We start from the raw sequence: 24,430 nt of genomic DNA on the forward strand, positions 1-24,430 counted from the left end.
TTTTTTTTCCTAAAAGAATATGAGTACTTTGATCAACATCAATTAAATGCATGTATTATTTTTGAACTACCTCATTTACTTTCGTAGTGAATAGATCTTGATTGCTATTATACTATTTAGCAGTGACCTAAAGATACTATCAATCAACAAAAAAAATTATATGTCAAAAAAAACTAAATTATATTAATTTTTCACTTTTGCATTCTAATCTATACCTAAATTATTTAGCTAAAAAATATTCTCATGTAGACACTATACAGCTACTAAAATTTTTCAAATTGAATTATCTTGATAGTGGAACTACATTGCTGAAATATAAATGTTCAGTAGTGATCATATGCAACTCTCCTTTCTTATAAATGACGTCCGATAATCATTTCAAGATGGTTTTATTAAAGGTAGAAAAGTATTCTAAATGGGATAAAGATTTCAAATCAGCTTTTATAATCGTTAATCCAGTTTTGGATGTTGATTATCTCTTTTTGTCGCTGATCTTTCAACCAGGCTGGATCGTCAGTTGAACTTTGAACAATGTCTTGCCAGTGCGTTCCTGCATGGCATTCAATTCTCATAAGATGATAATTTCTTCTAAATTGTAGAGAATAGAAAGAATAATATTCTGAGCCAACTTACCCTCCTCGGTGTGAATAGCCACAATGCTTTCAGAAATATCCTCTAACACACTGAAATTCCATTCACAACACACCAATGGTTAAGTAAACCAAGAAATGATTAAATGGGCATCAAGTCTAAGAAAATGAATCGCTTACCCTCCACTACTCCATGGGTCTCTTAACCCATTGGAGAAAATGATATTGCTTCCAAAATCTTTCAACACTCTTTTAATGTCCTGCATTTCATTCATAACCAAGGTGATCTCAATTTAAACCAATCCCAAAACAAATTGTTGCTTTGGTCAACTGTCATCAAAGTTCTAGAAGGCATTTCTTTGACCAAATTAAGTAGGAGATTGATATTTACATACGTGTCCTCCGTATTGCGATGTAGCCCAGTGTTGGCGTGGGAGGACTCCGTATTTGAGGTAGCAATCCCTTGAATAGTTGTTGATATCAAAGTAGTGGGGAGGAAACATTGTAGTTCCAGCAGGAGCCTCCCATGGAAACACCATTTCAGTGCAAGTCTGCAGATTAACTAGTTTGTTTAGATAAGCAGCCTAATTTCATTTCATTTGGTTATTACCATAATGATAATGATAATGATAAAAGAATTCTTGGTTACCTGCCAGTACCATCCAACCAACCAACTCGGTTGAGAGTAATTTAACGAACTCAAATCCAAGCACTCGGTGCTGGTTGAGTTTGCTGCATAAGCGATTCTGGTAATAGTGTCTGCATCTCCGGGTAGGCTGTCGATGGCTGCACAGATCTACAAAAAGCCCACTTATAACTTTGTTAATGAGGAACAATATTGGTATGGCGAGACGGTTTTATGTAGTCTGCTTACGCTTTTAACTTCTTCAAAATTGTACTGTGCTGCGCTCTCGTACATTTCTATAAGCACATTGTACAGGTCGGCCGTATCCGTAATATTCCTGCAATATAAATACTCTGAAAGGTGATTTTCAAAAATCTATAGGGTGTTGGTACTTACTGGCACGTGTTAAATAGTTTTGTTAGGTTTAGCATGCCTTGCGGGCTAGACGCCATTTGGTCCATCAAATCCCACGATTCATTTATTCTTTTGTAGCAGCTCTCGCTTGCATTCTGTACGATACTTTCAAATATTAAATTTAGTTCTAATAAGGTTGAGATTAGGGTGAATGAGATTGAATGAACATACTCTGAAATCTTTTGTGATAACACTGTCGTAGCCAACAGTGGGAGCAATGCTGTCAAGGTAAAGAATAGGCACAGATGATGCGAGGGCGCCGATTGTTATGTGCGGATACTTGAGCCGAAACCACGCAGCCAGCACTGCAACAATACAATTTCTATCATTAAACCCTACAACGTTACTCACATGAGTTTCTATAGATAATATAAGAAATCTCACTTACTTCCACCGTAGGATGCACCAAAGACGACCACCGGACAATTGTCAGCATTTAATGTTTTCTTCAAATCGACAATGATGGTCGCATAATCAGCCAAGGCCTGCGTGGATGTGAAGTAACCCATCGTGCTCGTATTTTTATAGGCTTCATTTTCTCCCCTGAATGGCATTGACGTCCCGTAATAACGGTGCTACAGAAATAACTAGCAACAATCAGGCCTAATAACATAGATACTTATAAAAGCAGGACCAGGCCTGAGAAATTGAACATAACTTATTGAACAACATGAATTGAAACTCTACCTCTATGTACACCGCAAGCGCTTTGAAGTAAGCAAGCTGTTCCGTCATGAAGCCGTCCATCTGATATGTGATGTCTTGTTCCGCTCCCAACAATACAAATATGGGAGAATTGTTTTGAGCGCCACCCCAACTGGAATTGTCAATGAAATAACGTTGGGGAAAGGTTTGGCAGCTCTCGGTGGTGAAAGCAAAATGATCTAGAACTTGGGCATAGTTGTAGGAAGTTTGGCCCAGGCTTGAAACATAAGATTAGTTGTTCGAGATCTCTGTAACTTCTCCAGAAAACAAACCGCGCAGTCGATTCCCTACGTGCCGACCAACTTCCAAAGCATAGCCTCCCTCCAGAAAGGAAGAGATGGCTACAATAATTGTTAACGGACTCAAACTAAATCGATGGAATTCCATTTCGAAACTACTCTGTGCGCAGATTTCCAAGTTTCGTTGGAAAGTTATATTTATTCGTTAGCAATTCACTAGAATGTATAACGATTTCAATATTGGAAGAGATGAAACTAGATGTTTGTTGATAGTGATAGGGCCTGGCTTACATCGCCGGTTTTGAACCTCATATAGCTTTTGCCAATATTGGTAACAACAAACTTGAACCCTCTTTTCCAAGCATGAACTTGTGCTTTGGTGGTTGTACCTCCCGGCCGTCCATGGGCGGCCCTACGAATTCGTGGTCCTACCGACGGTTTCATCTATGCTGCATCTGCTATATATATATATATATAATTTTATAATGTTAACTTAATAATTTAAATCTATAGAATTACATTTTAGGTGTCAACTCTTCCCTGTTCATTGTATAGGAATGTTAAACTTAATATTGTCAATTTTAATCTTCAAATTTGATATAGTATTCTCTTTCTTGGAAGCACAACTTTTTAATACTATATGTAATTTTCAGGTTTGACAATTTATACTAAATAGAATATAATTTTGTGTCTTTTTTATATAATTGTAATTGTAAGTAATGTTTCAAAGCATATTTATAATACGTTTATCCTTTTCCTTTCTACAAGGTATGGTGAAATAAATCCTATTTATTTATACATATTTAAAAAAATATTATATTTATTCCGATTTGTATTACATTGTAATGAATAATGTGACTTCTTGTATAGCATGCTTCACATATCTAATTTTGTTTATAAATAGTCTTATGCTTATCATTTACTATTATTCAAATGACGAGCTTAATCTAGAGTTGCTAATTTGTAAGGATGCAAGGGTCATGCTAACTTCAAATCTATGGGTACAAGTAGGTCTTGTAAATGGATCTTTGGGGTACGATCAAAATATAGTCAACAAATCAAGGTAGTGCTCCACCTAAATCTCCAAAATATGTGATGGTTGAGTTTGATAACTATTCTGGACTACCATTTGAAGACCGTCATCCAAAAACAATTCCAATAACACCAATACAGAAGGGTAGAACACTTCAATTGCCTTTAAGATTGGCATAGCCATTGACTATACATAAATCTTAGGGTTTGACTCTTCCAAAAGCAACAATTGTTATAGGACCAAGAGAAAGAACATGATTGACATTTGTGATGATTTCTCGTGTTAATATTTGTGGCAATTTCTCATGTTAATATTTTAGGTACCAACTCTTCCCTATTCATTGTATAGGAACATTAAACTTAATATTGCCAATTTTAATCTTAAAATTTGATATAGTATTCTCTTTCTTGGAAGCAGAACTTTTCAATACTATATGTAATTTTCATGTTTGACAATTTATACCAATAAAATATAGTTTTGTGTCTTTTTTATATAGTTGTGACTGTAAATAATGTTTCAAATCATATTTATAATATGTTTATCCTTTTCCTTTTTACAAGGTATGGTGAAATAAAAACTATTTATTTATACATATTTAAAAAAATATTAGATTTACATTGTAATGAATAATGTGACTTTTTGTATAGCATGTTTCACATATCTAATTTTGTTTATAAATTGTCTTATGCTTATCATTTACTATTATATGAATGTACATAATTTATGGATTTATGCATATGATTTTAATTTCTAGTCTTGTCCTATTGAATGCATTTAATATAGAAAAAAAATCAACAAAATGTATTTTTCATATGTAAATATCAATGTCAACCATATCTTATCTAAATTAAAACATTATTCAATGAGGTAACAAAATTTATGATAGTTAGTCTTAGAACATAAATGAAGAATCTCATGTGGTGACTAAACAATTGCCTTGTTATACATTCTGATTATCTCAATTTAGTTGCTTCATAAATCATCAAACTTAAAACCATGAATAAAATTATTGAATCACCCTTATAGTTTGTGCAATTTGAATTGGGTGATATACTAAAATATGTAATGATGATTAGAGGATTTAATCGATATCTTAACTAAAGCCTTTTGTAATGAAAACAATCCAAGATTGAGAAAGTGGTTACCTATAAAGTTCCAAATTATTAGAAAATAACTATTATATTAGTTGTAGGAGATATATTCTTAGATCTGCAACCTAGCCTTGACCTCTTGTAATGGTGGGCTCTTCCCTGGATGACTCATCCCCTCCAGATATGAAATAGTGTTGTTTGGATCTCTTTCTTGTCATCAACTTTAATGGGGACTCTCTATCACTGGGGCTTCTTTTAACTATGATAAATGGTTGATTTCTATGAATGATACAAGGTTACTAGATGATTTGGCATTTCTTCATTATATTGGTCCCAAGGACATCCTAGTGAAGGTGGAACATGTTGAGATCCCAAGACTGAACTGGAAAAGTGCACTGCTAGGACAATCTAGTCCTAATGCCCCACCTGAGGATCTACCGACAGTGTCACATGAGACTAATTATCTAGAGATCCTTCTCTGGATTCTATGGTGGAAAATGTTTCTCAGGGTTTCTCTCTGGGGTTAGTAGGAAGGTTTTTGTCATGTCGATCAACCATTGAGATGGTAAGGAGATGGGTTTCAAGAAAATGGAAACTCAAAGGATTAGTGGAGGTGGTTGCTACTGTAGGTCCTCTCTTTTTGTTTAAATTTTTAGTTGATGAAGACAAGAACCATATTTTAGCAGGAACATAGAGTATCAGTAAATACTATTTGGCTTTAGCCAAATGGAAGCTCAGTATTGATCCTAGTGTCAATCTAAATAGAATGGCTATAGTCTTAGTTAGGCTTGTTGGGCTTCACTTAGAATACTCATATGAAATAGTTTTTAGATGGATTGGAGATTATTTTAGAAATTTCATCAAGGTGAATGTTGTTACCTTCCACAAATCTTGAGGCTTGGGTTTACCAAAATTTGTGTTCATGTGGTTGATAATAAACTCCTCCCATGAAGTATTTTATTTAAAATCAAAATGGGGGGCTTGGATACATACGATTATCTTTGAGGATGAAGATTATATTATTAATAATGTAGAAATTATGTCCATGTAGTCAATGACTACAAACCTACTACTCATGAAGATGAGAAAATGAAAGGGAAGGTATCCTCAGATGTGGAGAGTGTGCATGGAGAAAAAGACTCAGTGTGGTGCTCTGGGATGGCCCCAAAGTCTCCTCTAGTCTTTGTGGGGGAATTTGAGAAGAAGGCTAATCCACTAGATGGATACTCTTCTGTAGAAAATATTGAGAAGCTAGTAACTTCTCTTGAGAAGGCTAGGACTTTGGAGGAACCTAATGGTAGCCTTGAATAAGGGGAGATCCCTTCATATTATGGGGTGGAGTTGTGGCTCAAGTGATTTAGGGGCATCCTAAGTTGCTTTGTAATCCTACTCATTTTTTAGTTCATGGTGTCTAGTGTTGGCCAAACATTTGTGTATGTGTCAAGTTGTCTAGTGTTTGCCGAGTATTTTTGTGTGTGCCAAGTTATCTAGTGTTGATTGAGCTTTTCTTCGTGTGTCAATTTAATTTGATATTTTTTGATGTTTGATTCCTTCTTTAATTGAGGTTGTGTCTAATTGGTTTGTTGTTTGACCTAACTTATGTATTTAATTTGGATCATGGATTTAATTTAAGGATCTTGACTTGGGATGTGTGCAGACCATTTTAAGGCTAACCTTCTATTTTCTAAAGATCTAGAATCATATGAAAGCTATTTTGAAAAGAATAAATAGGGGTTCTTAGGTTTAGGTTAGGTATTACTTATAGAGTTTGGGTGGGAGAGTAAAGGAGAGGGGTTGGAAGTCTAAATTAAGGACTTAAAAGTTCTAAGTTTAGAGTTTTCTTAAAATATTGTTGGTTTTAATCTAGAAGGCCTTAGAGATGGACATGTATGCTAATAATGGAATGAATCAATAAAGTTTTTATTGTTCTCTCTCCCCTTGGTGGTGTTCTCTAGGTTGTTTTCTTCTATTGTGTTTACTTAGAAAGGTGATTGGATAGTTAGGTGTGCCTTTGGCCCTTTCTTTTCAATCCCTCCTTGCATCATCAAGCACCCCCCAAGAATGAGAATAAAATTTTTATGGAAGGTGATTCATCCCCATTGATGAATACTAGGGGTTTGGAGGAAACATTTTCTTTTTTCACCCTATAGACTAGAGTAGATAATATAGATAGTATGTTCTTCTTGTCCACACAATGATTAGAAGTTACCCCTCTCCAAAGGTTACTTACTCTCTATACCATATGAGAAGGATATTTTTCCTACTTTAACCACCTTTTCACCATTTGAAGATGATGGGGGTTGGCAAGAAACCAAGAAGAAAACCCATGGATTATCAAAGGTAGATGTGGGCTCAGAGATGAGAACTAGTAGGCCAATAGCAAGAGTGGAAAGAACAAAGGTGACTTCTCGAGACATAGCTCATGGGAAGAAAAGGACCTTGAAAGACATTAAAAAAGGTAAAAAATGAAGTTCATTACACGGATATGAGAGTTTTTATTAGCCTTTGCAAATAATTTTCTCTGGAGTAAATGATTGTTGATCATAAGGTTGATATTATCCTTATTCAAGAGGTTAAGGTGAATAAGCACAATTTTGATAATGTGGCAAGATATATTTGGCAAGGCAATAGGTCTATTTAGAGTGAAGCAATCAATGCCTCTAGAGGATTTGTAACTATTTCAAATCCTAATAAGCTTGATGGGGTTGATCCAAACCCACACGTATTTCTTAGTGGTGGCTACTTTTGATCAAATTAGTAGTTGGGTTCTTTTCAAATTTTATGCTCCAAATAGCATGGGGGAGATAACAAGTTTGGGAGGATGCCTCTATTTTTATTCCCAATTTGAATGGTTCCAAAATCATATGTGTAGGGTATTTTAGTGGTCCTTTCTACCCTTCAGAGAAATAGTTCAAGTTAAAGGACTTTTCAAAGAGTATGCATGTTCTAGATAGGTTCCTCTAGAGGAATGATTGAAAAGGACTTGTAAGGAGCCCCCTTCACTTTTTCTAACAATTATATGTGTCACAATCTTATTTAGGTTAGATTAATAGAGTGCTTCTCTTTATTGACTAGGACATTCTTCCCTATACTTCCCTATGTGCATTCATAAGGATTGTTTATGATCACTTTACACTTCTATTTAGTTGTATGGGCCATAAATTTAGCAAGAAGAAACCCTTCTAATATGAGATTATGTGTATTTATCATCCTCCATTTAGAGACTATGTTATACAATGGTGAAATAAAAGTGTATAAGGTACTACCATGTTTCACATAGCCAAAAAATAAGATAAAAATAAAAGGGAGGTGGTGGGATGGCATACATCATCTTTTGGAGATATTTTCAAGTAGAAGAAAGAAATAGAAGAAAAGTAAAAGTGACTCTAGAGGGGATGAAGAATAGCAACCTCTCTCTTGCTAGTCATGAGACGAATAAGACTTGTGAAGGAGATGTAAGTTGGTAATAGGTAGAGAAGAAGTTTTGGTGAAATAGGGATCATAGGTATAGTTCCTTGCTCATAGTGATAGAAATAAGACCTTCTTGCATAGGTCAACCTCTAAATACAAGAGGAGGAACACTATTCATAATCTCTTTGATGATATCAATAATGAACTTATTAATGAGGAGGAGATTGGGGCTTGGACTACTAGGTACTTCCTAAAAATTTATAACCCCCCTCTAACTCAGGTGAATCATAATATAGATGAAGTTATGCTTGGTATCATCAACTCAGTTATTGATGATAAGATGAATGATTTGAGGAGAATATTTTCTAAAGAGGAGGTTAAAGATGTGATATTTTCTATGGGAACATTTAAAGCCCTATGACTGAATGGCTTGCCCCAACCTTCTTCTAGGAGTTCTAGGGTGTCATCATATATGACTTGGTACATGTGGCACATAATTTTATCAAGACTGGTAGAATCCTCAAAAAACTTAACAAAACATATATTGTTCTAGTCCCCAAGACTAGAGAACCTTCTAGTCTAGAGGAATTAAGGCCAATTAGAATGTGTAATACCATTTACAATATTCTCTCCAAGGTGGTAGTGAATCACATAAAACTTATTTTGGATAAGGCTCTTAGCCCCTCTCAAAATGGTTTTGTTCCTAGGCACCAAATTATGGATGTGGTGATAAGCTCCCATGACGTTCTATATTCCATGGAGAAGAGTAGAGACTCAGGTACATAGAAACAAGGTTAAATATTTCAAAAGCTTATGATAAAGTTAGGAGAAAACTTCTATTTAAAATAATGGGGGATTTTTTTAATTTTTTTTTGGGGGGGGGGGGGGGGGGTGGAGATATTCATTTCTTTAATTGGAGAAGTGATTAATTCAGTCCAATTCTTGGTCTTGGCTAATGGTTCCCTAAGAGAAATCTTTAAATATAAGAGGGGGTTACACCAAGGTGATCCTCTATTGCCTTTTTTATTTATTATGGTAGTAGAGATCTTGGGGAGAAACATCCTTTCTATGGCTACTTAGGTAAAAATCATGGGTGTTAAACCAACAACATCTCTATCACCAAAAATGTAGCAATAATTTGTTGATTACACTTTCTGATATGGGTTATTTTCTATAAGGGAGACTAAAGCCTAGAAGAAAAATTTGAACTCATATGTGAAGGGTTTAGGACAAAACATTAGCTACCAGAAGAGAAATATATATTTCTTCAACATTGAGATAGACCTCAAAAATCGAATAACTAGGGAACTAAATTAACAAGCAGTGATCCTACCTACCAATTTTGGAATATCTTTGTTGACTAAATGCATAAGAAGTTGGCAGGTTGGAAAGGCAAGGTGCTTATTTTGATTTGCCTTGTGTGAGTCATTGCATCACTTTCCCCAAGGAAACCCAAGGGAAGCCCAACTCCTCTATGATCATTAAATAAATTGCCATTTTGAAGAGACTCTTCTTTCTATGACTCGGGGGAAATGAAAATTTTTCTGTACAAAGCATATACTTATTAAAATTTCCAAATGCAACACCATTGAAAAAATTGTTTTTGATGTGGAAAAAAATGTGTGATGAGAATACAAATTCAGAAGATGGAGGAAAAGTGTCTAATTGAATAGAGAGAAAGTATGGCTCTAGCTCAATTGAAAGAAATTTGACAAAACTAAGAAACAAATAAAGGAATGACCTAAAAGAAGAAGTTAATAATAATAAAAATTAGGAAGTAATGGAAGAAAGGAGTTTACAAAATTGACCAAGAGTGACTGCTAGAAACTTAGAAAACATTGATTCTAAGGATGAGGACTATTAATTTGTACACGTGGAGGACACTCCAGAAAAAATTGATGATACCTAGATGGTGGAAATAAAAGTGGACATTGAGGTGGAAGATATGGCTCTTGAGAAGAAAAACTTGAATCAAGAAGTTGAGGAGAACACTAAGTACACTCTTAATTTGGTACAAAATTTGCTAGATGGGTTGGACAATAAAATGCAAGGCTACATTTAGGCCTTGCAATAAAAGAATTATGTCTTTTGATTCACTATACCAGAGTTGATCACTAACTTTATGTTTGGAGCTATTGCAATGGCTCTTTATTAAATTTAGTGCGAGATGATGCAGAATGTTGTGCTTGACACCATAACAAGGAAATGTAAACTCAAGAAACCTAGGAAGGATAATAAAGGAATGAACATGGACAAATAGAAAGAAGAAGACCATAAAGACTTGAATGAAGACTTCAAATGCCTTGCTATATACTAGGAGGCAATTAAAAATGCCTAATTGGTTTGTTGTTGTTGATGCTATTGCTGCTAGTTGTTGGGCTCTATTGCTTTATTTTGATATTTTGTGGACCTTGTTTAATTTTCATGCTAAAATATTTGTTAATTTCATAGATACTACTAGTTTTTGTTTAGAACCTTAAATGCTAATGTCACCAGTAAAATGTTAGACTAGATTTATATTATAGCCATTTATTAAAGAGAAAAATCAAGTTTATTATGGATTCAAAACCCCATAAAGTCAGATTGGATGGATATTATTGCTATGACTTGATGGATATTATAGTTAATGTTGATAGTTTTAGTAGTTTTAACTCTCAGATAAATGATGGGTTTTTATTATTTTATCTGATGGTAGTGCACTAGGATGCAATGGTTGGTGTTGTGCTAGCTCTTTAATTGACTATGATGCCCCTTCTTTGTTTTAGCTTCTTGATGCTTGAATTTTTTTTCTTGGATTCAGGGCTCTCTCTACCTACCTTCTTAATACAAAATTATGTTGGTATTTTTTAGTATTATTTTATTGGTTTTTATCCTCTGAGACCTTTCTTCTTATCTCTCTTTTTAACCATCTCTTTCAATCATTTTTCTTTATTTTTCATTTATTCAATTTTTTTCTTTGTAAAGTAATAGATTTACTTTCCAAATATATATATATTTTTTCTTATAGAAAATCAAAAAAAGATAAAAAGCTTTTAAGTGATTTAAAAAAAGCATAAAAAGTATATCATTATAGACAATATTAATTTCACTTACAAAAGAAAGCTCTTAATATCACAATACTAAATACCTTAAGGATAGGGATTGGCAATTGATAACTATAGCTTATGTTTCAATGTCACCAAAGATGGTTGGTAATCATTTGTAGTAAATATTACTATTGAATGGAGAAGACATTGTTGGGCATGAGAAGCAATTGACATTAGTTATTATGATCAACAATCCATGCAAAATTAACACTATTGCATTCATTGATTATTAATCACCTATCATAAACAAATATTAAACTACTGAAAATTTTTTTTGCTTCCTACCGAACCAAGATATAAATCCTGATTCCAAACTAAAACAACACCCTAAAGTACTCCTTTTGTCCATTGTACTTCCTGCCCAATATACATTAGTATAGCCTATCAATCTGATACCTTTTCCTCAAACATATATGATCCTATACTCAACTATACCATGAAAGTAATGCAATACATGCTTGGCCACTATCCAATACATTCTCTTTGGTTCAACCATGAACTAACTAAGAGAGTTTACTGTAAATGTTATATCTAGCCTAGTGTTGACCAAATACAAAAGCAAACTAATCAACTATCTATATAAGGTGGGATCTACATCCTTCTCCTTAGATGTATCTACCTTCCTCCACTTCATGATCATGGGTATAGACATGGCTTTGCAATCCTCCATCTCAAATCTCTTCAAGATTTCAATGCAATATTTCCCTTGACCAAGGAAAATCTCTCCATTTGTCTGCCACACCTCCATGCCTAGGAAATAGTGCATAAGTCCTACGTCCTTCATCTCAAACTCTTCTACAAGGTCCCTCTTACTACCTTCTATGAGCCCTAGTGAACCTATAAGAAACAAATCACCCACATAAAGAACAAGAGTGAGAATCTCACCACCAACCACCAAGTAGTAGAGGTTACCATCTGCTTCACCCTTTACAAAGCCCATTTCCTACAAGTATGTGTCAATGCACTCATATCACATTCTAGGAGCCTCTTTAAGTCTATATAATGCTTTCTTTAATTTGCACACATGGATTTCTTTATTGTGTGCTACAAAGCCTTCTGGTTTCTCTATGTATGCCTCCTCCTTCAATTCACAATTAAGGAATGTTGTCTTGACATCCATTTGATGGATCTGCCATCCCATTTGTGTTGCAAACAAGATCATAGCTCATATAGAAGTATACCTAGCCATTGGAGCAAATGTCTCCTCACAGTCTATTCCCTCCTTCTGAGAGAACCCCTTGGCCATGAACCTTGTCTTGTATTTCTTGATGCTACCATTTGCACCATGATTTATCTTATAGATCTAGCATGATCCAACTACTACTCTATCCATTGGTCTAGGAACTACCTTCCACACATCAATCTACATTATTGATGAATACTTCTCAACCAGAACATCCTACCATACCTAACGCTTTGCAACCTCCTGATAGATGGAAGGTTCATTGTCTGCCAACTAACTAACTAATGCCACATAGTCATTGAACTTGGTTCATTATCTCCACTATCTAGTACTCTTCCTAGGAGCTCCCACAAACTTTTGACTATCCCTTTGTATCTCTTGAACCTTGCAATTCATGCTGCCAACTATAAAGAATGAAATATCAACCTCTAATTCTTCTAGATGCATTTCCTATTGTATCTATTGCTCCATGCTCTATGAATCTTCACCACCTGAGCCTACACTTGTACTGGTAATTGTAATTTTACTTTGTTGCCCTTGACTAGGATTTGGAGCTTCTACTAGTAGCTCACTCTGATCATCTACTGGAAAATCTCTAGGCCTTTTAAATGCCTTGTCCTCCATGAATTTATCATCATGTCCAACAATAATTCTTTTCGTCTTGGGGATAGAAAGCGTATATGCATTTGAGGTTTCACTGTACCCAACAAAGTACCCCCTCTTTGTAGGCTGATCTAACTTGGTACATGTATCACCTGGAATATGACAATATGCCAAATTTCCAAATATTTTGAAATAGCTAACATTAGGATTCTTTCCTATGAAAGCTTCCTCTAGTTTCATCCTCCCTAGTACCTTGTGTGGAACACTATTTTGAATGTAGACTTCTGTACTACATGCTTCTACCCATAAGTAGTGGGGCATATCCTAGTAATGTAGCATAACTCTTGCTACCCTTGATATAAAATTGTTCTTCCTCTCAAAAACTCCATTCTAATGTGGATTGTAAGGAATAGTATACTCTCTGTTGATTCCTTTCCTAGTACATGACTCCTGGAAACTATTTCCTTTGTACTTGCCTGCATTGTCTAACCAAAGAACCTTTATCTTCCTTCTTGTTGAGTTCTTGAAAAGAGCCTTGAACTCTTGGAACTAACTGAAAACCTCACCCTTGGGTTTCAAGAAGTATATCTAGGTCTTCCTCGAGAAATATCTAATAAAAGTAACACAGTACTCAAATCCCCTAAGAGACTTTGTTGACATTGGTCCACAAATATTTGAATGTACTAGATCAAGAACACCTTTAGATTTGGTGTCACTCCTTAGAAAATATGCTTTCACAAACTTCCCCAACACGCATCCCTTACATGCATCATCATGCTTTATGCTCGTCTCTAGAAAACATGTCACTATCTCATGAAGTAGTTTAAGAACTCCATAACGAATATGACCCATCCTCCTATGCCATAGCTCTAAAAATATCTTTAGGATTACACCTACTCATGAGTGCCTGAGGAGTATCAAACTACAACCTATAAAGGTGACCACTCCTAACTCCAATAATTATGGGTGATTTCTAATCCTTGTGCTTAATCAACACATGTGTCCCTCTAAAGAGTAAATTATACCCCCTATCTTGAATAATATATATAGAAATTTAATTCATACCTAAGCCTAACACATGCAACACATCATGAACTAGAATTATCTTTCCATTCTCCCTCTAGAATTGAATAATCCATTTCCCAACTAGGTTGAGTTTGGACAAGTTTCCCATAGAAATCTAGATATTGGTGTTCTCCTCCTTATAACTAGAGAAGTACTCTCTAACTCTTGTCATATGAAATGATGCCCCACTATCTAGATATGAGATAGTCTATGAGGTTGAGCTCACCATGCAATCTATAAGTGTAAACTCATCTTCTAGTTTATTGGAGAGTTCTACACTTGTTGAAGCTACCACCTACTTATTTTCCATATTAATTTTAGGGAAATCACTAATATAGTGATGATACTTGTGACATCCAAAGCACTTGACCTTAGAAAGTTCTTTCTTCTTTTTCTCACTAGGTGAAGTTGATCCTTTGCTAGAGCCCTTCTTTTCTTTCCCTTTCCTTGCTAGGGTAATGTTTTCCTATTCCCACTCACTTTTCTGAATCTTAATGGCCCCATTGGCAAGAAATACTCTAAAATCCTCTTGAGTGAAATTAGTCCATAGTCGATCCCAACTCGGTAATGTATCTCGTCTAATGCCAACTTGAACGAAGACACTCCACTATTTAGAAAGCCCATTTAGGGCTACTTTGACTAGCACATCATCACTAGGACTATCTCCAACATCTCCTAACTTATCCTTGACAAGTCTAATCCTAGTGAGGTAACTTGTAACATCTTCTCCCTAGTTCATCCGAGTATTTTTCGACTTCTCTCTGAGAATCATCTTCCTATTGGTGGTAGTATTATAGTATAGATTCAAAATGGCATCCCACATCTTCTTTGCTATATCTTGCTCTAAGATATGTGGAACAATATGATCCTTGATACCATCAATGATAATACTCCTCACCTTAGCATCATCCTTCTTATATGATGTAAGCTATGTTGCATCCATTGGTATAGCTAAAACACTAGTAACATAATCCTTGATACCATTCTCTTCCAACAATAAAGAAATTATGCCCTTCCAAAAACCAAAATTTGAGGCACCATCCAAACTATCCTGATCTCTCAAACCCATTAAAGTCATCTCAAGGGATTAAAGCAATAATAATTCTAAAGAGATCAACCCTTAATTTCTTTCCTAGGGAAAAGCTTTTATACCCTTAACAATGTTCCATGTGAAAAATAAGAAAATTGTAGTCATTGATTATTAATCTCCCATCATAAAAAATTATTAAACTACTAAAAAAATTCACAGCTAATATCAAAAAATAACACAACTGCAATTTCACCAATAAAATATAGAAAGATAATCACAACACAAAAGAACAAAATATTTTTGGACAAATAATCCCTTGAAAAACCCCTAATAGAAAACCAATTCTATAGATGGAAAATATATTAACTTCAGTAAATCAAGAGATGTGAAATTCTTTGTCTCTCACTAGCCAAATTTAGACAATCTCCTAATTTCTCCTACTGATATTCCCCATTTCTATGCCCAACATTATCATTGTGCACTTGCTAACACTACAAGACTATTTCTATCACTACAAACTCATTTGCTAATATTGCAAATTCTTCTACAACTTCTTGTGTTCCTCTGTTCTGTTCTCCAAATGCCTCCCTTGACCCTCTTTTTATATTACCTAACCAATAGGTCTCTAGTTTCTTCTTGATTAGGAAAACCTAACCAAGAAGTTTCTAGTTGCTTCTTGATTAAAACAACCTAACCAATAAGTTACTAGTGGCTCCTAGAATGAGTCAATTAATTGACAAATGTTTGTTTTAACTCTAACAATTATTTGCTAATTAATCACATATGAACAAATAGTTGTCGAAGCTATGTAAAACTAACAATCCATTGTTAGATGATCATTATCTCTTTTTCCATTGTTCTTTTAGCCAAATTGGATCATCAACATTACTTAGCACAATGTCTTCACAATGTGTTCCTGTGTGGCATTTAACTCTTATAAGATAATACCATTTTGGTTTAATTGTAGATTGGAGAACCAAACAAATCTAGCACCAACTTACCCTCTTTGGTCTGCATAGCTACTATGGTTTCGGAAATATTCGCCAACATACTGAAATTTCATCTAGAACATGCCCAATCAATTAAATTAACCACCACTTTAGAAGAAATGCAAAGATTAAGAGGCATAAAATTGTTGGAATTTGTAATTTCCCCCTCAAATGGATTGTAAAAGAATAATAGAGGATTCTAGAAATTCCAAGAGGATTACTGAATAAGGTTAGGCCAAATTAATATTTAGGTTTATAATGTTCTAGAAGTCATTTATTTTTAGATAGTTATAGAAAAGCCTATTTGTCATATGTCAGTTAATTTAGATATTTTTAGAAACAATCAAAGACCTCTATAAATAGAGGCATCTTGTAATGTTATTGGTATGGATAAAATGTTTAATGAAATATATTAGTGCCACAACACATTGAGTATTTTTCTATTTTAGTTTATTTTGTCCATCCACCTTTCACAAGATGTATTAGAGTTGTCATAGGTTTCTACAAAAACATTATAAGAAAACAAGTTCACCTTCCACTACTCCATGGATCTCTTAGTCCATTGGAGAAGATGATATTGCTTCCAACTTCTTTTAACACTGTTTTTATGTCTTGCACATTAATTATAGCGACTCATTTCTTAATAAAAATCAATCAAATGCATGATGCCCCTTCGGTGTAATTGTAATTATAACTTAACTAAGATAAACATTCCTCGAGAAAATTCCATAGTAAGTTAAAAACTACATACGTGTCCTCCAAATTTAGTTGCTGGCCAGTGTGGGCGTGGCACAACTCCATATTTTTTGTAGCATTCATTTGACTAAGAATTGATATCAACCATGGAGGGCTGTAACATTGTTTTCCTGGGCAGATTGCTTATTGGAAACACTATTTTGGTGCAAGTTTGTGGATTAGGAAAATCTATTAGACATCGACAGCATAAATATATCTTTATTATTCTTACCAAGAAATAATTCGTAGTTACCTGCTAGTCCCATCCGGGATATGTCATTGGATTCAAATTCAAGCATGTGAATGGCACATTTGCTAATTTTGCTCCAGATGTTATTCTGGCTTCAATGTCTTCATCTTCGGGTAGGCTGTTGATGGCTATGCAAATCTGCAGTAAGTTATGGTTGTGTCATAGAACTAAATCAATGAGAGACATAATTGGTATGGCTAGAAAGTTTGGGTAGCATGCTTAATTACTCCTTTAACAAGTTCAAAATTTATTGTGCTGTGTTATCATATATATATTCCTCCAGAATATTGTATAAGGCACTCTTATCAGTGATATTTATGGATGAGGAATACCGAGATAAGATATTTTGATCAATAGTATGCACATTATAAGATACCAAATGTGCATTTTCATTACTTACTAGCAAGTGTTGAATATTTTTCTTAGATATTAAAAACCTTGGGGGCTAGACGCGATTTCATTCATCATACCCCACAATTCGTTTATTCATTTATTTTTTTGGGGCAGATCTCGCTTGCAATATTCTACACATTAGTCTAAAATGCCAAATTCTGTTAATACAGTGGTGAGATTAAGTTGAAAGAGACTAGTGAGCATACTTTGAAAATGTTTGTGACAAAATTGCCATAACCATAAGTGGGAGCTATGTCATTGAAGTAAAGGAGAGGTGTAGATAATGCAAGGGTGCTAATAGTTATGTGTGGATACTTGAGGCAAAACCATGCAGATAGCATTGCAAACTATCGTTTTCAATTCATAAGCAGGAGATATTTTTTGGGACTGTTTAAACATTATACACTAAGTTTCATTCTAAAATCAAAAGTATTAAATAGTCAAAGTTGATTTATTTTTGCCAAGCTTAATTTTCTCCTTGATTTGTGATGTTTAAAGGTACCTATATTTTCCACAACAAGTCAACTTTGTGAGAAATATATTAAAAATTAATTTAATACTCACAACCCTAACTCAAAAGAAAAAAAACTTTACTCGACACTTGAAAAATGCTTGGGACATGAAGGTGCCGAGTGCCAGTTTTGCTCGGCACTTGATGGTGCCGAGTGATAGGTTGCTCGGCACTTGAGGGTGCCGAGTGATAGGCAACAAGTGCCGAGTGAGCTTGACACACAAAGAAAAAAGTAGTAGATGCTGAGTTATCTTGGCACTCAAAGAAGACAATGGATGCCAAGTAAGGTTGGCTCCAACTAATAAAATTTATAACTTAGAAACAATCTAACATGAATGCTTTCACGATTAAAACCAGAGAGCTGAGCTTTAACCTTTCAACCAAGTTTCTCTAATGCAATGAATAGAAGAGGAAGAACAATAGATTCAAGTATACCTACTTTATTTTCTATTCAACTAAGATTTAAACTATTACAAAATCTGGGAGCATTTGACTTCAACCAGAAAACCCTAAATTGATAATACTTCAAACTTCAATAAAATTTTTAACTTGCAGCTCTAATGGTTGCATACAAAGGTGCCTAGAATAATCACTGCTTCAACAGGACAAAACAAAACAACAACCAACTGACAGAATGAATAGAGGATTCATGTGCAACTGGAGAGACTGAACATACTTCCTTCTGTCTCTGCAACAAGTGGATCTGTTGACCACTTTCTTCTTCTTTCTTTTCTCTCCTTTGCTGAACTTCTCTCTGATCTACTTGATCTACAAACTCTAAAAAATCTAACTGAATGAATGAATGAATAAATATTCCTTTTTCCCCCTCTTTTTAGAATTTGAAAACCTCACCTACCTGTATTAATTTTTCTGTCTGTTCTGGACATTAGGGGGTAGGTTAGCATTTGGCTCTAGGGGCAAATGTCAACGCTGCATTAAATATTCCAATACTCCCCCTTTTTCTTGAGCCAAAAAAATAAGGATCATAGCTGATCCAAATCAACTACACCAAAACACTCTCTTAGGTGTACAAAAGATACAATGCATAATGGCTTTGTGAAAATGTCTGCTAGCTGCTACTCAGACTTACAAAAATTCATTTTGATATCCCCATTCTCTACCAACTCTCTGATGAAGTGATATATGATCTCAATATGCTTTCTTCTCCCATGGAAGACTAGATTCTTAGACAATGCAATTGATGAGATGTTGTCAAAATAAATTGTGGTTTCATCCTCTTGCCTTTCATTCAAATCATTCAAAATCCTTCTTAACCAAATAGCTTGACATGTTGCTACATTTGCTGCTATGTATTCAGCTTCTGCTATAGATTGAGCAACAATAGGTTGCTTCTTGGATGCCCATGAAATTGCACCCGATCCCATATGAAACATGTATCTAGAAGTGCTCTTCTTATCATCTATACTTTCAGCCCAATCACTATCCGTGTAACCAACCAACTTGAAATCATCATTTGCAGTATACAAAATTCCAAATCCCTTGGTACCTTTCACATACCTTAGGATCCTTTTTCCTATTTGCCAATGGGAATCCTTTGGTGTTTCCATAAATCTAGAAATTAGACTTACTGCATGTATTAGGTCTGGCCGAGTTGTAGTCAAGTACATTAAACTTCCAACCATACTCTTGTATATTGTTGGATATATTCTTTTGGTAAAGTCTTCCTTGCTCAACTTCAGACCTACTGCTGTTGGTGTGGAGGTTGCTTTACTATTCTGCATTTTAAATCTCTCCAAGATCTGCTCTACATATTTTTCTTGAGAGATAAAAATGCTATTATGCATTTGTTTTAATTCTATGCCTAGAAAGTATTTCAAGAGACCTAAGTCTATCATTTCAAATTCACTTTTCATGACCTTTTTAAACTCACCAATTAGAGCCTTGTCATTTCCAGTAAAAATTAAGTAATCTACATAGAAGACAACAATCAATACATTACCATCTGCTGCCTTCATGTAAAGAGTGGGCTCACCATTGCTTTTGCTAAAGCCATTGCTCATCAAATATGAGTCAATCCTACTGTAACATGCCTTGGAGCTTGCTTGAGCCCACAAAGAGCTCTCTTCAATCTATATACTTTGTTCTCTTCACCTGCAACTTCATAACTAGGTGGCTGCTCCACATACACTTCTTCTTCCAATACACCATTTAGGAAGGCGGACTTCACATCCATTTGAAATACCTTCCACTTGTGCTGAGCTGCAATTGTTATGACAGAACTCACGATTTCCATTCTTGTAACTGGGGCATAGGTCTCATCATAATCTCTTCCATACTGTTGTTTGTAACCCTTGACTACCAGCGTTGCCTTATGCCTATCAATCTTGCCTTCAGCATTGCATTTGGTCTTATAAACCCATTTCACTCCAATCACTTGCTTCTTGGGAGGCAATTCAGTTAGCTCCCATGTCTCATTTCTTTCTATAGCATCTATTTCTTCATCCATGGCCTTACACCATTTCTTCTCCTTAATAGCTTCCTCAAAATATACTAGATCACTATGAGAAAATAATGCAAAATTAACACTCTCATCATAATCTTCATACCTTTCATCTTGGTATACTCTTGGTCTTTCTTGGTAATAGGGAGGAGAGTGTAGGATCAGAATCTTCACTGCCACTGCATTGCCGACTAGCTCGATCTTCACTGGTACTCGGCACTGACACTCGGTCATGCCTAGAGGAGCTCGGCAATGACTGAACTTGCTTGCCTTTTAGTCTATTTGCTCCTTCTTCTTGCTATTCATCAACATCTTCTTCACTCATAATTGACACTTTACTAGAAGTGCTTGGTGACTCATCAATTGAACTATACAAAGACTGATTTTCAAGAAATTCCACATCTCTTGAAAGAGTCATCTTGTTGTTCAATGGGTCATACAATTTGTATGCCTTTGATTTTGAGCTGTACCCTATGAAGATGCACTTCACACCTTTGTCATCCAATTTTTGCCTTTGCTCTTTAGGCACATGTGCATATGCAACACATCCAAACACCCTTAGGTGTTCAACTGTCCATCTTCCTCGTGACCATGCTTCCATTGGAATTTTGTCACAGACTGCCTTTGTAGGACACCAATTAATTAGGTAAATTGCTGTTGCCACAACCTCTCCCCAAAATTCAGTTGGGAGACCTTTCTCTTTCATCATGCTCCTTGCCATTTCAACAATGAGCTTGTTCTTTCTTTCAACCACTCCATTCTGCTGTGGTGTATAGCTGGCTATGAGCTCTTTCTTTATGCCATGTTTCTTGCAAAAGTTTACAAAAGAATTGGAGGTATACTCCCCTCCTCTATCTGATCTTAGGACTTTGATATATGTCCACATTCTCTTTCAGCCTGGGCTTTAAATTCTATAAATTTATCAAATGCTTCAGACTTATTCTTTAAGAAATACACCCATGTCCTACGACTGAAATCATCAATGAATGCCATGAAATAAGTACTCCCCCCTGTGGAAGTAACTTGCATAGGACCAACTAGGTCAGTATGCAGTAACTCTAATGGATATCTAGCCCTTGTAGAATTTTTAGAATTAAAGGGAAACCTATGTTGCTTACCCAAAATACAAGCCTCACACTTGTCACAAGAATTTCTTACATGTGGAAAACCATCTACCATTCTTTTATTTGACAATAAATTTAAACCAGCATAGCCAAGATGACCATACCTTAGGTGCCACAACCATGAAGGGTCTTCAATCAAACTCTTTAGAGCTGATTGTGTGTGAGATGCAGCACAGACTTGAGATGAGAAACATGTCTCAATCCTCAAGGGAAACATTCTATTCTTTGTCATTTGAACTGCTGCAAGTAAGTTCTTGCTCCCATCCTTTTCATGAATGACATGCCTGTCATTTTCCATCAGCACTTTGTATCCATTTCGAATGAACTGACTAATGCTCATCAAATTGTGCTTCATAGTAGTGGCAAAATACACGTTTTGTATTTCCTTCTTCTCACCTTTCTTGGTGCGGACCATAATAGATCTTTTTCTCACAACTGGTAGGGTTCCATTGTTACCCATCTTAATTTCTGAATTGAAACTCTTGTCAATGAATGAAAACAAGGTTTCATTACCACTCATGTGGTTGCTACATCCACTGTCAAGGTACCAAACCTCAGTGCTTCCTTCTTCACCAACATTACACATGATGAAGGCAGTGTTTTCACTTCCCATATTCACATTAGCCACATTTTCTTGTCCTGACTGATCTCTTTGCTTCTTCCAGCATTCACTTGAATAATGCCCATATTTATGATAGTAGTAGAATTCTACATTACTCTTATTTGAGTTGTAGTTTTTCTTACCTCCTCTTGAGGTATTTTGTGAGCTACTTGCTCCATTTGCTCTTCATGAGCTTTCTACTACAACATTTCTTTGTCCTCCATTACCTCAGCCTCTACCTCTGGAGTTCCTAGCTGAGCCATTTCTTCCTCTCCCCCTTCCTCTTGGATTTGACTGAGACTTGAATGTTTGCTCTTGGGAAGATGAAGAAGTAGATCTGTTGATCCTATGCTCATGGGTTTGAAGTGTACCCATCAAATCATCTATTGTCAAAACAGTGAGGTCTTTTGCCTCTTCTATGGTCATGACCAAATTTTAATATTTATGAGGTAAATTCCTCAATATCTTAACCACTATCCTCTACTATTGATAGTCTTCTCCATTTGACTTCATTTGGTTAATCACAATGGAGGCCCTTGAACTGAAGTCAGCAACTGATTCATTTTCCTTCATCTGAAGGTTGTCAAACTCCCTCCTTGTATTCTGTAGCTTTACTGTACAGACTTTATTAGTCCCCTTGAAGTTCATCTCAAGGATATCTTATGCTTCCTTTGCATAATTTGCTGCTGCAATCTTTGGGAATACTGTCTCTATCATTGCTGCTTCAATAAGACTTAATGCCTTTGCATATTTCCTCCTTGACTCTTTCAAATGAGTTTTCTATGCATTTGTGAGGGCAGCATACTGAGTTGGATCAATCACATCATTGAATCCATTAAACACAATAGCCCACAAATCATTTGTAACCATAATGGTTTTCATCTTCTTTGCCTATGTATCATAATTTTGCCCATTAAAGGTTGGTGGCTACTGCCATATCTTTCTTGCATCTCCTGCCATGTCAAATATCCTAAGAAAAATAAATGCCCTAACTCACTATGGATGTGGGGCCTCAAGGCTCTGATACCATGTGAGAAATATATTAAAAATTAATTTAATACTCACAACCCTAACTCAAAAAAAAAAAAACTTTACTCGGCACTTGAAAAATGTTCGGCATATGAAGGTGTCAAGTGTCAATTTTTCTCAGCACTTGATGGTGCCGAGTGACAGGTTGCTTGGCACTTGAGGGTGTTGAGTGACAGGCAATAGGTGCCAAGTGAGCTTGGGACACAAAGGAAAAAGTAGTAGATGCCGAGTTAGCTCAACACTCAAAGAAGACAATGGATGCTGAGTAAGGTCGGCTCCAACTAATAAAATTTATAACGTGAATGCTTTCGCAATTAAAACCAGAGAGCCGAGCTTTAACCTTTCAACCAAGTTTCTCAAATGCAATGAATAGAAGAGGAAGAACAATAGATTCAAGTATGCCTACTTTCTTTTCTATTCAACTGAGATTTAAACTATTACAAAATCTGGGAGCATTTGGCTTCAACCAGAAAATCCTAAACTGATAATACTTCAAACTTCAATAAAATTTTAAACTTGCAGCTCTAATGGCTGCATACAAAGGTGCCTAGAGCAATCACTACTTCAACAGGACAAAACAAAACAACAACCAACTCACAGAATGAACAGAGGAGTCACGTGCAACTGGAGACACTGAACATACTTCCTTCTGTCTCTGCAACAAGTGGATTTGCTGACCACTTTCTTCTTCTTCCTTTTCTCTGCTCTACTGAACTTCTCTCTGATCTGCTTGATCTGCAAACTCTGAATAATCCAACTGAATGAATGAATGAATAAACATTGCTTTTTCTCCCTCATTTTAGAATTTGAAAAGCTCACCTACCCGTATTAATTTTTCTATCTGTTCTAGACATCAGGGGGGTAGGTGAGCGTTTGGCTCTAGGGGCAAACGTCAATGCTGCATTAAATATTCCAACAAACTTGTGGTATTGCTATTAGAATTTAATTCTGCAATTTTTTAGTCAATCTCATTGACCCATGTTCCACAAATAGCCATTCACACATACATCTCATTAGAATAAAGAATAAAAGAAATACGTAAAACTCATTTAATCTAATTTAATCCCAAGTACTTAAAACATAAAAAAAAATTCTATGTGAAATGAATCCTACTTACTTCCACCATAGGATGCACCAAATACAAGGACTGGATAATTGTCAGCGTTTAAGGTTTTCTTCAAATAGACAATGACAATGACAGTGGCATAATAACCCAATGTGTTCGCATTTCCATAAGCTGCCGCCTCTCCGCCGAATGGCAT

The 24,430-nt window shown here is 35.4% G+C and overlaps 1 protein-coding gene across 1 annotated transcript; it reads right to left on the reverse strand.

Moving 5' to 3' along the window:
* Positions 1 to 434: 434 nt before the first annotated feature.
* Positions 435 to 24,430, reverse strand: LOC149532844 (uncharacterized). The gene is made up of 11 exons (XM_089805774.1): positions 24,286 to 24,430; positions 2,317 to 2,564; positions 2,018 to 2,204; positions 1,801 to 1,934; positions 1,612 to 1,724; positions 1,465 to 1,552; positions 1,240 to 1,386; positions 986 to 1,141; positions 771 to 850; positions 634 to 683; positions 435 to 550 (listed from the first exon to the last, which is right to left on the reverse strand). The coding sequence occupies exons 1-11, from the start codon at positions 24,428 to 24,430 to the stop codon at positions 435 to 437; spliced, it is 1,464 nt and encodes a 487-aa protein (XP_089661900.1).

The sequence above is a fragment of the Cupressus sempervirens genome, chromosome 10 (assembly GCF_028749045.1).
Source record: "Cupressus sempervirens isolate cs-2001-9-10 chromosome 10, ASM2874904v1, whole genome shotgun sequence".
Lineage (NCBI taxonomy): Eukaryota > Viridiplantae > Streptophyta > Pinopsida > Cupressales > Cupressaceae > Cupressus > Cupressus sempervirens.

Bases quoted from the DNA above. Each gene is read 5' to 3' on its own strand.
- LOC149532844 (XM_089805774.1), bottom strand. From the start codon at position 24,430: ATGCCATTCGGCGGAGAGGCGGCAGCTTATGGAAATGCGAACACATTG. The intron at 1,935-2,017 runs GTAAGTGAGATT...GTATTGTTGCAG, and splicing joins TGGTGCATCCTACGGTGGAA to TGCTGGCTGCGTGGTTTCGG. The intron at 1,553-1,611 runs GTAAGTACCAAC...TTTATATTGCAG, and splicing joins AAACTATTTAACACGTGCCA to GAATATTACGGATACGGCCG.